This window comes from Mizuhopecten yessoensis, unplaced genomic scaffold, assembly GCF_002113885.1.
Source record: "Mizuhopecten yessoensis strain PY_sf001 unplaced genomic scaffold, ASM211388v2 scaffold10639, whole genome shotgun sequence".
Taxonomy (NCBI): domain Eukaryota; kingdom Metazoa; phylum Mollusca; class Bivalvia; order Pectinida; family Pectinidae; genus Mizuhopecten; species Mizuhopecten yessoensis.
Window position 1 is genome coordinate 595304 of NW_018408647.1, and position 13871 is coordinate 609174.

Below are 13871 nucleotides of genomic sequence, written 5' to 3' on the forward strand. Positions count from 1 at the left end.
AAAACCGACTTTATATCATAAACAGATAAAGCGTATCTTCCACGAATTGCACGTTGTACGTTTCTTGAATTTGTTGTTGAAATCAGAACAGATAAATAAGTTTGGACATCTTGTCACTTTATTATCCAAATTTGAAGTGTTGCAGCATATGCATAATGTTTATTGACAACAAAATCGAAATATTGTGATAACTTATAACTGTGGTAACAGACTCCTGCAATAACTAATTATCTTTGTAACAGACTCATGTGATAAATAATTACCGTGGTGACAGACATTTGTGAAAACTAAATACTGTGGTAACAGACTCATGTGATAACTAATTACTGTGGTAACAGACTCATGCGGTAACTAATTAAATACTGTGGTAACAGACTCATGTGATAACTAATTACTGTGGTAACAGACTCATGTGCTAACTAATTACTGTGGTAACAGACTCCTGTAGTAACTAATTATCTTTGTAACGGACCTATGTGATAACTAATAATCTTTGTAACAGACTTGTGTGATAAAGAATTACCGTGAAAACAGACTCCTGTGATAACCTATTACCATGGAAACAGATTCGTCTGAAAACTAATAACAATGATAGCAGACTTAATTAATTAATTACCGTGGTAGCAGACTCATGTGGAAACTAATGACTGTGGTAACAGAATCCTGTAATAAATAATTATCCTTGAAACAGACTCGCGTGATAATTAATTACTGTGGTAACAAGTTCAAGATCTTTATTAATTTCAGTGTAAACATATAATAAACAGGATATTTACATGTACAAAAAGCCACATTGGTCACAGAAGAACGAACAAACTATCATATATCTGATCTGGAACATGACGTTATGTAAATCACTTAGTGTTAGTTTTTTTTTTTTTACATATATGACGTATATTGATGTACTTGTTATCAGTGGTGTGGGTTGGTTAGTGTGTGTGTGGGTTGGGGACGGTTGTGACGTGTCAAAAATCGATAAAAAGCTTCAAAATTCTTCTATGAACCATTTACATGTAAGAGTACTTACATTTGTTTCCATTTATGCCATATAAATCTAAAATGCGTGCATAATTAGGGGATAACTGTTTATCTACCCGGGCCATCCCCGGCCCCTTTGGGAGAGGCCTTCCCTGTCCGAGCTCTCTCTTCAGTTGCTCACATTCTCGAACCTCGCAACCCGACTCCCCACTTACGCTGCTGGTGAGTATAAATCCCTTCGGTAGGCTGTAGCCGTATAGCTGGCATTTGTCCTGTAATGCTGTACACCAAAGTCAAGTGAGAAATATATGATCTATTGTAGCACGGACTTAGATATATAATTAATAATAAATTAATTAATATATAATATAAATATAATTCCATGATTGTAGCCGTACAAACAAATGTCTATTATTATACGGGGGTTCTAAGGCACCTCCCCTTGTTACTAGTGTGCTATGATGTTTTCATGTTTGAACATGACCATCGTAAGAACAACAACAAGCAGCGTGTGCTCCTTTATACTGTTTATATCATAACTGCCGTATCTGGGGTCTTCTACATGGGGAACGGATGTCTTAACAATGAGTTATTTTATTAAACTGACACTTGAGGACACAGTGACGATAGTAGACCGCTGCAAAAAAAACCATAATGCGAACATACGGACCGGATGTCTTTACAGGGAGATATCTTATCAAACCGACCCTTTAGGTCACACTGACGATAGTAGACTGCTGAAAAAACCAGAGTACGAAAATACGGATCGGATGTCTTTACAAGAAGTTGTCTCGTCAAACTGACCCTTTAGGTCACAGTGACGATAGTAGACCGCTTGAAAGACCAGAGTGTGAACATAAGTGACATAGAAGGAACCAGCAGTACGGCGGTAAGCTCAACACACTTATTTACATCCATCATATGAATCAATTCTAGTTTCACTCTGTCAAAAAACTATTTTTCAATGCTTGTATTTTTTCTCTCATATAACTGGTTTATTTAAATGACATGTTTGTTGAATCACATCCCTTCGTTTACAGATGAAGATGACAGAAAATAACACATTCGTGGTTCTAGTGATACCGACTACTTACTTAAGTAATCTTTTTTTTTCTAGAGAGTGCCGACCAATCATCAACGTCTTTCTGTTTCTCCTATAATAAATTCATTCTTATTTCGTTTATACTTGTACACCTTATGTTCCATCTTTACCTTTATCCTGAAGATGACCCGCATGTTTTCCAAAATTGTTCAAATATCAAACATTCATATCTGTATCGGCTACAAGTATACGTATCTGTTGCATACCACCATCGGTTCTGTTTTTTTCTAACATTTTCGTAATCTGCAGCTTCAAAAGCAAACTATATGTCAGTGTTGAAGACCCAGTCAGAATTAGAAAGCAATGCCTATAAACTTTACCAAATCATTCACCTAACGCCCGTATATAAAATGCCAATGATAAGTTCATAATCGAAATAATGTAGGAAATATAACTAAACAGTACAAGGACAGAAAAAACGGCAGATTTAGACATTTAACCGTTATCGGTGGTACAATTGTACGCGAGCACTTTTGTTTGTAAATTCTATCAAAACCTTAGACTTTTGCCATACTAGAGATAGAGCACCTTTTGAGGAGAACATATAGAGAAAGACAGATGATATACAAGTGTATATGTTTACAAGTAACAAGTCCCTCCAGACAACTCAGTTAGTTTAGTTCCGTCCAGCAACCGCATGTCGTTCACAATGCTTTTCCGATAACAATATACATGTCTTTTTATGTTGTACCACAATACTTAATCTTTTTTTCAGACGAAATTAAGATTTGTTTTCTTCAGTTGCTTCCATAAGTTACATATCAACCCAAGTTAAAATGCTGCTGTCGGTTGCCTTGCTGTTGATATCAGCTGTTACCATGGTGATTAAGGGTCAGGGTAACTGTGATGATCATACCTGTTTGAACTACTGCTGTAATGTGCATCACCATCATCACCAGGACATTGGTGAGAATTCAATCTCTATTATCTGACTCCAATTTACAATCGTTCATCAACTGGAGAAAATACCTGACTGATGTAAACTAAATACATAATATTTTCTAATGAAAAAATAAAAAGAGGAACTTCCGTCAAACTGTAGCATGTTACAGGTCAAGCGTTTAAAAACATCCAACAGGTATCCCATGGAATGCTAAATCATTAACAAAACTGTAATTTTAACCCAACATTGATAAAACTAAATCTTAATATGAACTAATGAAACCTTTGCATGTGATCCTTTTAAAACGTTCAAAGAGCTTACATGTAAGTCTAGATCAAACCTAAGTGGATAAAGGTAGGAAGACACAAACCTACCATAGTTACAAATATAATTTTGTAAGTGAATGTGCAGCACTCAATTTCACACAGACATATGCAAACGAAAGATAATAGATAAAAGCATGATTGCCACAACGTTTTAGATATAGATATACATAAATGTACATGTATACAAGTTTAACATTGTAGGGAACGATAATTTGGTATAGTTTGCATCAAATGTGTATTCTTTTATATAGATAGATACTGTACAAGCTTATATGTAATATTATTAAATGTTCGTTTGATTTGCAACACTAAGATTACTATACTCGTTTTCTCTGCAGATTGCTCAAACTGTGCCGATTGTTGTTCGATGTTGCCCATCGGTAAGTATAGTATATCTTATAGGAACCGTTAAACCTATACCATCACCGTAGACGATAAAAACAAGAGGCCAAGGGCCACGTAGTTCTCTGGGCATATTACTGGAGTGCTTGAAATTGCTGAATCCAGTTTTCGGGTTCCAATTCTGTCTTGGCAGGTCCCAGAAACAAGAGACTTTATGCCATTTCTATTATATAGTTTGTATTCTTATCCAGGTAATAGCATTGCCCTTAATATATCGATATGAATGACATTTTCGTTCCCCGATATTTTATGATATTTGCTGGCTTACCATTGTAGAGCTGTCTCGCACACTGGAAGTAGGTTTCTCAGAGTTTGTTTACAAAGTTGCTCAAACACCAAAAGGTTTAAGTTGTTTACATTTTGGATAACGGCCGAGTAACACTGCTAAAATGTCTGAGTCGGAAGTTGACCGGTGTTTCACTGTAACTATGAAATATGCATTTACCTTTGCTGTTAGAGATTCTGCATTGTTTTCATTTACTCCGGATGTATGGTTTTCACTGTCACTATAGTAAATAAAATAAATTCCAGGACATAAGCAGCGATATTTCTCTTAGAGGTCCTGTGTGGAGGGACAATTGCTGCTTCACAATGACCTCATCTCCTGGTGACGATGACTGTTTACATATTAGTATTTACGGCTTACTTTGTCCACAACAAAAAGTAATTTATATTAATAAAGATCATCTAGCCTTCTCTGATGTGTGCTAGCTTGCAGACGTTCTCCTACTTTGCGTCAAAATACATAATTATGAAATTACCTGCTGTCATTATCGAAACAGGAGGATTTTCATGTTAAGCTGATAGTGCTGATAACCCACTATATCTCTCTCCAGAACTCGAGTACGTTAGTTTTGCGTTGCAGAGATAAGATCAACCGTTGGGCTGCACAGTTCGTTACAAAAGGATGCAACATCGTTAGCGTCAGTGACCTTTAGGTAATCAAATCTGTCATAAAATAGAACAGAAGACGGCATCTTTTACACAATATAGCACGGCTTGGGAAACATCAGTCAGAAAGATCTGGTGCACAAAAGAGGAGTACAAGACATAAACATCTCTCTCATGTCGTGTTACTTGTAGTAAGAAGAGAATTCTTCACTTGTACGTGTAGAACTTTCCCTTTGTTGATATAGTCTAAATCTTTATTATCGAGCTCCCTCTAGAGTTGCTCTCTAAATATTTGTATTTACCATCCTTCATAAAAAACAACTGCATTGCTTATTTGAAACTTAAAAGGATCAATATGTATTTCTTTTCTTTACCATCCATTATAAAGAAACCCTATTATTAGCCTTTTAAATAAAGTTTGCTGTATGTAAATGGTAGTCGCAATACAAAACCAGGATATATGTGTTGTACAGATCAGTAAGCTTTTTAAAATTCACTCTAATAACGTCTGTTTATCTTCTTCCTTGCAATTTTCTTTTTAGGTTATCCGCCTTAAAGATGTGTTCTTACTGGACTCTTTACACCTGCGATTCATGCTATAAATATCGCTGTTGTGTCACCTTACTAAATATGTCTTTGATCTGTGTAAGAGTTGTATCCCTTATAACTAGCAATTGTTATTCACGAATAGTCCTACTTTATCGGAGTATACCTTTCTAATTTGTCATTAATTAGTTAGTCCAAAATACCAAATATGAATATTTTTTTAAAGGTTCATTGGTGTTGAACTCTTTTTGAACGGAGCCACATCTTAAAAAATATCAGAATTAACCCACTTAGGTATGTTGCTATGTACTTAAATAATTGATCGACAATTTTCATTGCAGTGTACTCCGATTGGTCGCAGTGTTCGCTTGAATGTGGAGGGGGTATACAATACCGCTACTGTATCCAGAACTGTGCGCATTCACATATGGCAGAGGAGCCTCGGAGCTGCAATTTACAACCGTGTCAACCCACAAGTATTTAAACAATTATTAATAATTCTGTAAGTTTATGAGATTAAATATGTTCGAGTTATTATCTAGGATAAGTTATCGTAAATTCAAATCACATACAAAACTTTGTTCTGATACTCATATAATATGTCATATGTGACGGTTGTTGACGGTCTATTCATGAAATAAAATCCCCGAGATTTGTACAGATAAGTATTCCTGCACGACTTATATGTACCTCCCTGTAAGTGTAATAATTAGTTAGTTACACTATTGGTATTTCCTTACGAATACACCTATACTGTAATCACAGGAGACGATATATCAATAAGTCGATGTTTCTCAGACAGCAGATCTATTTTAACGAGCAGCCCGTCAGTCCGTCAGTGAAGACTGACAACATAAACACAATTATCAGAACCTGCTTTCTACGAGTTATAGACTGAATACAGTTACCTTGCAACTTCTATATTAGCTTTGGAGATAGCTATTAGTCATTATTACAAATGAAATGTCTTATAAGCATGCATTTTGGCTTGTCCAGGGTAACATCATGATCATTAGGCCAAACTGCAACACGGCGTGTTCCACTATTTCCTTTCCATTTTTAGAGAAAACGCATCTTCACTCTGAAGAGTTCCATAAATAAAAATGACATGAAAAGCAAAGTACTGAGAATCCCAAAACTCAACTCTGGTTACAGCAGAATAACATTTCATTTTGAAATACATAATATGTAACACAGAGCATGAATATACAGGTCTGTGTTTAATACCACTATAACATACTTGCTGCAGTTGCAGCAACCGTTCGAGTCCCTCACTCTATACTCCCACTCTAGACTCCCAGACTACATATGAAATTCTCATCCAAGTACTTTTAACAATCTATACAAAATTAACTATTCATGAGTAAGTACCACCTTTTGTACATAAGTTATGAGGAACGGGCAGCAATTTAATCTTACTTCGAATCTAACATCTAAGCTAACTTTCCCCCTCCAAAACATTGATGCTAGATGTACAATGTGGCAATGACAGTGACAGTTACCCTGTCGTTTTGGTGAGTTCTCAATCTCGTTTCAGATCATTGACTGACCTGGTCGCAACTAGATGGATATCCCTATAGCACTATCTACAATCTCACATTCCCCGGTCAATCAACGCATGGTGTTACCCAAATCATAAGATTGGACTTCAAATGTACTAATGTACCTAATTGACAGCCCATTAACTTACAGATATTTACGATAGTATTTAATCAAATCGACAGTATTTAATCTCAAATAGAGTGAGACGATCCCTATTATGATTAAAATAAGCTGAAAACACTCATCCGGCCGGCGATGTTAAGATGTTTTGTACGTTTTTTTCAAATTATGGGTCTCTCTGCCGTGAATTGGTGTTTGGTGAGGCGGAATTTCACTGACCTTTCGGGATCACGCTTTTTGCAAATGACGTAATTTAATGACGTGTCAGGGTCAGTCGGAGTCAATTAAGTTACAGGTGGAATTGTGGAATACATTGGAGAAAACCAGTGGTTACCACAATGATACAGCGTTGTGACTAGCGGCCAACATCTCGTAAAGGCATGAACATACTTTGGTATTGAGGGTTTTCAAATGGCATTGGGTTAGGGGACCAGAAGAAAAAAACCTTTTATATGCTTATGATCGTCAGCTTTAAAGTAGAAATCAACTAGATGATAATTATAATGCACATGATAAAACGCTAATATGGACAACATGTAAAAAGGATATGCATGAGGTTAGTCTTCTAGTTCTAGTTAGTCCCGCGTGTTCTGTTGTTCAAATGATTCGGCGATATCTTAAACATATATTGTTTTAATACTATGTATCACAGGATATCCAATACTGGCACATTCTACAGCACAGGCCATAACAGTTGTTGTTGGGAGACCGTTGTTGGTTCTTAGTTGCAGAATTTCCAGATTATGATTTATGAACGATAAATAAATATCTTTATAAGAAGCAAATGTTTAAAACATGCCTTATGATAACAGTGTCATCACACTATTTTTTTATGATATTACAAAACAAGTTGGCCGCCTGAGCATGTGTGTTAGTTTACAAAGCACGTTTGGCATGCTATAGCGTTTCCCAGCTTTTCAGAACGCAGGTTGAAAATAAATACAGCTCTGACAATTTTGAAATGACTATCCCTTTGAAACATTTTTGTAAAAGAGATGAACGAAAAATTAATATTTAACGAAGATAACAAACTGAAAATATGAACACATAACTTGATCATATTTTAGTTATTTTATGATGACAAAAATTGTATCATTGCAGTAACTCCTTTTTAGGTTCTTTGTAGGTGCCGATGCAGATTAATTCTCGCCTTTTCGTCCTCTTCAAACAAGGCATATCTATTATTACATCAAACATTAGCTAACGACATAACCCATATTGTAAAACAATGCGAAGGGCAGATTTAACATTAGCTGAATATGGATTGTAACGCGTATGGCGAGAGTTTGACAGATCGAAGAGAACGAACCCAACTTGGGGAATATACTGAAACCGTACGAAACATGCACATTTAAATTAAGATAAGCATGTAATAGACTGACTAATAATAAGACTTTATAATAAGACTGACTGATATGTAATAGATTGACTAACAATAAAACTATATAATATGTCTGATTGGCATGTAATTGACTGGCTACATAATAAAGTGCCTAATAATAAGTATATTTGATAAGACGATATATTAAGAAAGATTGACATGCAATAGATTGACTAATGATAAGACTATATAATAAGACTTTATGATAAGACTGATTGCCATGTAATAGACTGACTATATAATAGACTGACAAGTAATAAGACTATATAACAAGACTGACTGACATGTAATATATTGACTAATATGTGTTTCTAAACTGAGACATTCTCTTGTGAACAGGAAGTTAGTTGTCGCCATATTTGTCAGTTTAAACAAAATAGAAAAAATAATGCAAATTAAAGCGTTTCTACATTTCATCATTAGTGTTAGATATTAAAACAATTTCCAAACAATTTCCAAACAACATTCAAATGTTAACGACATTGTCAACATATAGAAAACTATTAAGTTTAGTTTTGCCTTTGGTTTTAACGATAATGATAGAGCGCTCATTCATAGATTTTATGTGATCACCAGTCACGACACGAATTAAATAAGGTCGCGAAATTAACATGCTTATTGTCATGAATGTGTATGAGAAAAACAAACAAGGATTCAATGTATTATTATTGGCGATCAGACATTTAAACAGGTACTTTTGATGTGTTTATGGCTGTGGCAATCAACTTTCGCGACAGAAAAGTTACACGCTGACATTTCCTTTTGTCCAGAAAAAAGTTCAGATATATCACAATGCCGGTTAATTCACCACCTTTGTTGCCGATCTGAATTTAAACATGCAGGGGGTTATTAACTGTAAGAAAACCAAATCACAGACAAAATGCTCATTATATAATGAGCTATTTTCAGATATGAAGTAATTGACATTATTAACTTTTTAATATTATGTGACAGGATCCATGGTTATATAGCATATGCAAGAGTTTATTCCTATATCGTATGTAAAGGGATTCATGGTTATAGAGTATGTGACGGAATTCATGATTTTTAAAGCATGTGACGGGGTTTATATAGTTTGTTACGGCATTCATTAAAATCTCTCTCAGGATTGAGATATATAGTTCCCAGGTTACAAATGTGAATTGACAGTGTCTTTTGTTAGTCACGGGAGCACAAATGCACGTACATAGCTGCCGAAATACAGGAAACATATTCTCTGTTAAAGAACCTGTCGATATCAGGTAACTTTTGCACTTCAATTTCAAAAACATTTCGCTTAAAAGATCTCTGTCCCACAGCAGGCAAAGCATAATATTATTTCGCTGTATATTTTTTTACAAGCGGTATGCTAATCTTGATTTCGCTTTTAAACCTCTAGTGGGTAAAACAGTGCTCCCGCCTACCAAGTGGTTCAATTGGTAAGGGCGACCGTATATATGCTGGATGTTCAAATGAGCTGTCTTCTTGTTTCGTATTTGAAACGAATGTTTGGAGTGACGTACTCTAATTTGTCATCAATGCTGTTTATTAACACACAGAACTCCAGAGAGACTGTCTAGCGTTGTTGGAAACAGGATGGACACAGAGTGGAGTGTATAATATATCTGTGACAGGAACGAGCACGACCTCGGTTTGGTGTGACATGGAGACAGATGGTGGCGGTTGGACGGTACGTATATGTAGTTTGCCGAAAATATACCGATATTGACGCCTCACGTTACGTGTATTTTCATAAATTTTGTTTTAGGTACATTTGTTGACATATTCTTTTCCTTTACACATAAATAATACAAAACCACAATCTCAGAGTTTAGAGTAAGCGTAAGCTACTGGTACACAAGCAATATAAAGGTGTGTCGGCCATCGTTCTGATCAATTTCATTCCTTGTATAAACATTCTATTTCTTTTAAAGATAGTAAATTTAGCAGACATCGTTAAAACTGTCCTTCAACAAAACATAATGATCAGGTAAAAGTGAAAATGAGTGTTTACAAACTCCAACCTATTTTTAATGTTGGGTGATCTGAAAGATGATAAATATGTGACGTTTTAACGTGTTTATCACTCTTACAAAGAAACAAATATCGGCTCAATAGAAATCGCCAATTGCCTGTAATGTCTAAACGCCCTGGATACCATGGTTGTCATCGCGTTAAATTACGAACTGCAGGTCAATTGATTGACATTACGTTTACCACGAAAACATCACAGCCACAATATATTCATACATCGTGACATTGAACAGGTGTTTCAGAGACGTATAGACGGCACCACCGACTTTTATAGAGGATGGGACGAATATAGAGACGGCTTTGGTGACGTTAACCACGAGTATTGGTTAGGTAAATGTTCAATAAGATCAACATCGGTATTGTCATTTGTGTAATTCTATGCTACCATTGTAACACATTTTTAGTTGCAATGTATATGCATGTATGTACATTGTAGTATCAAAACGATAGTCGAGATATCTCATGATTTGTAACATAACATATTTCCCAATCAAACATCCAAAGTATAATTATTCTCTGTACAGCAAGAGCAATATTGTGTATTTGTAGGTTCTAATCAATTGTATTATAAACCAATATCAATCAGTGCCTCTGTTGCTGGGATATACAGAAATGTATACATTTTTTATTTTATTTTGATAACGTATAATATAAGATCTTAAAATGAATTTTGAACTCACTACTTATGCTATTTCCGAGCAGTGACTATATCTGTATACTCTCCTTGCAAGGAAATGAACATCTGCACGCCCTCCTGTTAGGAGGTGAAAATGAACTGAGAGTTGACATGGAGGATTTCGAAAACAACACTGCCTATGCCAAATACAACCATTTTGACATTGGGGACGCCGCAAATAAGTACCGACTGGACATTTCGGGGTTTTCAGGAAATACAGGTAACCAAATTAGTCTGACATATCTACGTTTGCATCGTAGATAAGTCGTTCACGGATTAAACCTATAAAATATTAATTTAAATATGCATACGTAAATTTTCTGTTGTTTAGCTGACTCAGATATATATTATATTCGAACAAAACATACTTATATCACATAGGGATACACTGTGTTTGCAAAGTGCTTTGAGTATTTGAAATTTAAGCCTTTTGGATTATTCCCTTCTCAAGATGTCGGTCGCAAAATTCGAAAGAATACAAGCACTATTTCTAAAGACTCGTTGTTTGAGGGATTATCAACAAGATCTTCCATCTTCTCTTTTTTGTACTAAAAATCAACGTAGCTACCTGTTTAAGATCTAACAAAAATGTCTAGCAAAATCACCATTTGAAATAATACAACTTTGGAAATTCGACAATGAGATATGATACATGTTCTATATACTTTGTAACATTTGTTTAAATTGTTTACTCTTCATGTTTTTGCTTTGAAAGAATAATAGTTTCGACTGATATTTACTATTTAATCAGGCAAAAGTTCGGTACCTGTGCAACATGTTTTAGAGGTGAAATATTCTAAAGGGAAAAGCCGTACGTCACATTTCATTACGAACACATCACTATATAGCTTGATAATGAATGAATAAACAAACTAAACTTTGCAAGAACTGTGACAAATGAAAGCATGAGAAAGAGTTAGAAGGATGGAAAACATTCAGTCACATGGTACATTCACCACATGAGCTTACAGGTGTAGTGGTAATGTGAACAGGCCTGAATTGTAGACAGTATGAAATGCTGGAGACACGGTGGTCTTGTGGTATGACGCCGGGCTCGTGACCGATGGGTTTGCCGGTTCGAATCATGGCACGGCACTGTGTTGTATCTTTGAGCAATACACTTTACTCCGCTTCTTCCAGTCTACTCAGCTGTAAATGAGTACGTGGTTGGGCAGTGCTAGAGTTAGAGAATGCTAGCTGTTAGCGCCGAAATGCCAGCACCGGCTGTATGCTCCCAAGGTGTTGAGAAAGATATTGGCTGGTTGCAAAGGCCCTATTACCACGGATGATAATTTGTGAACAGCTTTGAGACGACCTTCGAACTAGGTAGTGATAAAGCGGTATATAAGAACGTCGAACTATAAATATTATTATGATCGAGATGTTACATCCCATTAGTATTAAACCAGCAACCTGGCTTAGTTGTCTTCACTATGTATCCGATTGTAGACGAAGTGTATGTATAGAATAAAAATATTCAAACACGCAAATTATCTGCTTACTGCAAGTGTCGGGGATTTTATTAAACTATCCATTGATCCAATATACATTTTAAATAAATATCGTTTGCTCTCTCTATTTTTTTGTACTGAATATAAAATAACCTTTTTTTCAGGCGATTCCATGAAACGTCATAACGGCCGTCCATTCACCACAAAAGATCAAAATAATGGAAATTCAATCAACTGTGCTGTTCGATATCACGGTGCCTGGTGGTACAACTATTGTCATGACACCAATCTTAACGGGCTCTACCTAGGCATTACTTCTATATATGGCAAAGGAATAGTATGGTTTAGCTGGAAAGGATATAACTATTCACTGAAAAGTACAAAAATGATGTATCGAAGGTTGGCAACAGCATAGTGTTGAGCAATAAACCCTTATAGTTGTTGAAAAGAAGACTTTTTTGGTGTTGAAAGTGTTCTGTGAGATGTACATTTTATTATGATAATGATCTCAAACGAGAATAATTTAATTTGTTACTACATAAACATGTTAATTTAGTTTTGGCTTGTAAAATATATTTGGTATCCGGTTTATTTTTTAAAGATAACCTTACATGATACTGTCAGTATGACCGTTTTATAATGTCGTTTATTGAATTACTATCGATTTGCCAGCAAACAAAAGTCAGTGTAATCATTTTGTAAAATATTTAAAGCATTTCATTTCTCAGGTTGATAAAGAATTGGAACTTACAATATATCGCTTATAATTTTCAGGGCTTTATTTTGGCTATATTCGTATTAAGACTAAAATCTATGATATTCAAACCGGAGCAAACTATTTCGCACACCAAATACATTACTTGTAACTGATTATTCCGCTGCTTGCTACAAATACATCCAAACACCGTTAATTGTAAACTGAAGTATGTATACAAATTAATACGAGCAATTTGTCACTGACATCATTACATGTACACCTTCTCACATAAATACCTGTGTGAATGCCTTCTACACTACACACGATTTACCTAGTCAAGTTATTGATGCAATGAGCTCGACAACAGTCAGTGCATGTGAAACAGAAATTTGAAAACAAAAAATAGACCACAATATTTAAATATGAACCCTGTAAGAAAATCGAGCAAACTGATTGGTTATACCTCACCCCTACACTTTAACCACGTTCACGTTATAAAGTATATTTACCTGTGTACGATCTCTGTCCAAATACACCGCTTTACAATAGTGATATCTCTATATTTCAGTCACGTTTGACGCTTGAAGTTACACGGAAACAATGTGTACAAAGCTCTCAAGCTCCACATGCATTGCCAAGCGGTAAAAATGTTTGTTTTGAAGCGCCTTGCACTGCACACTGAATACTATTTATTTAAAACTTTTGCCACCGCTATTATGTTCTGGCTTTAAAATATCTACATTTTAACCGCTATACATTAGTACTCTCTTATAACCGAGATATGCAATCTCACACATAGAAACTTGAGGATAAATGACCATACTAATATTGACACGAATCTGTTTTACAATATTTTTGTTTTC

At 35.3% G+C, this 13871-nt stretch overlaps 1 protein-coding gene across 2 annotated transcripts; it reads left to right on the top strand.

Annotated features, from left to right (window-relative positions):
* The first annotated feature begins 1723 nt into the window (after nt 1–1723).
* LOC110461599 (ficolin-2-like) lies at nt 1724–12835 on the top strand. Of its 2 annotated transcripts, none has more exons than XM_021515139.1 (8): nt 1724–1867; nt 2822–2986; nt 3628–3669; nt 5470–5604; nt 9710–9840; nt 10418–10514; nt 10916–11080; nt 12476–12835. In XM_021515139.1, the coding sequence occupies exons 2-8, from the start codon at nt 2857–2859 to the stop codon at nt 12724–12726; spliced, it is 951 nt and encodes a 316-aa protein (XP_021370814.1). In that variant the 5' UTR covers nt 1724–1867; nt 2822–2856; the 3' UTR covers nt 12727–12835. The 2 variants fall into 2 exon arrangements, with proteins under 2 accessions (XP_021370814.1, XP_021370813.1); XM_021515138.1 differs by having other exon boundaries at nt 2796–2986; nt 12476–12833.
* Nucleotides 12836–13871: the final 1036 nt, after the last annotated feature.

What these genes read in the sequence shown, in the direction of transcription:
- LOC110461599 (XM_021515139.1), top strand. Translation starts at nt 2,857, where the DNA reads ATGCTGCTGTCGGTTGCCTTGCTGTTGATATCAGCTGTTACCATGGTG. An exon ending in CCATCATCACCAGGACATTG is followed by an intron (nt 2,987 to 3,627) that starts GTGAGAATTCAA and finishes TTTTCTCTGCAG; the next exon opens with ATTGCTCAAACTGTGCCGAT. An exon ending in GGGGTTTTCAGGAAATACAG is followed by an intron (nt 11,081 to 12,475) that starts GTAACCAAATTA and finishes CCTTTTTTTCAG; the next exon opens with GCGATTCCATGAAACGTCAT.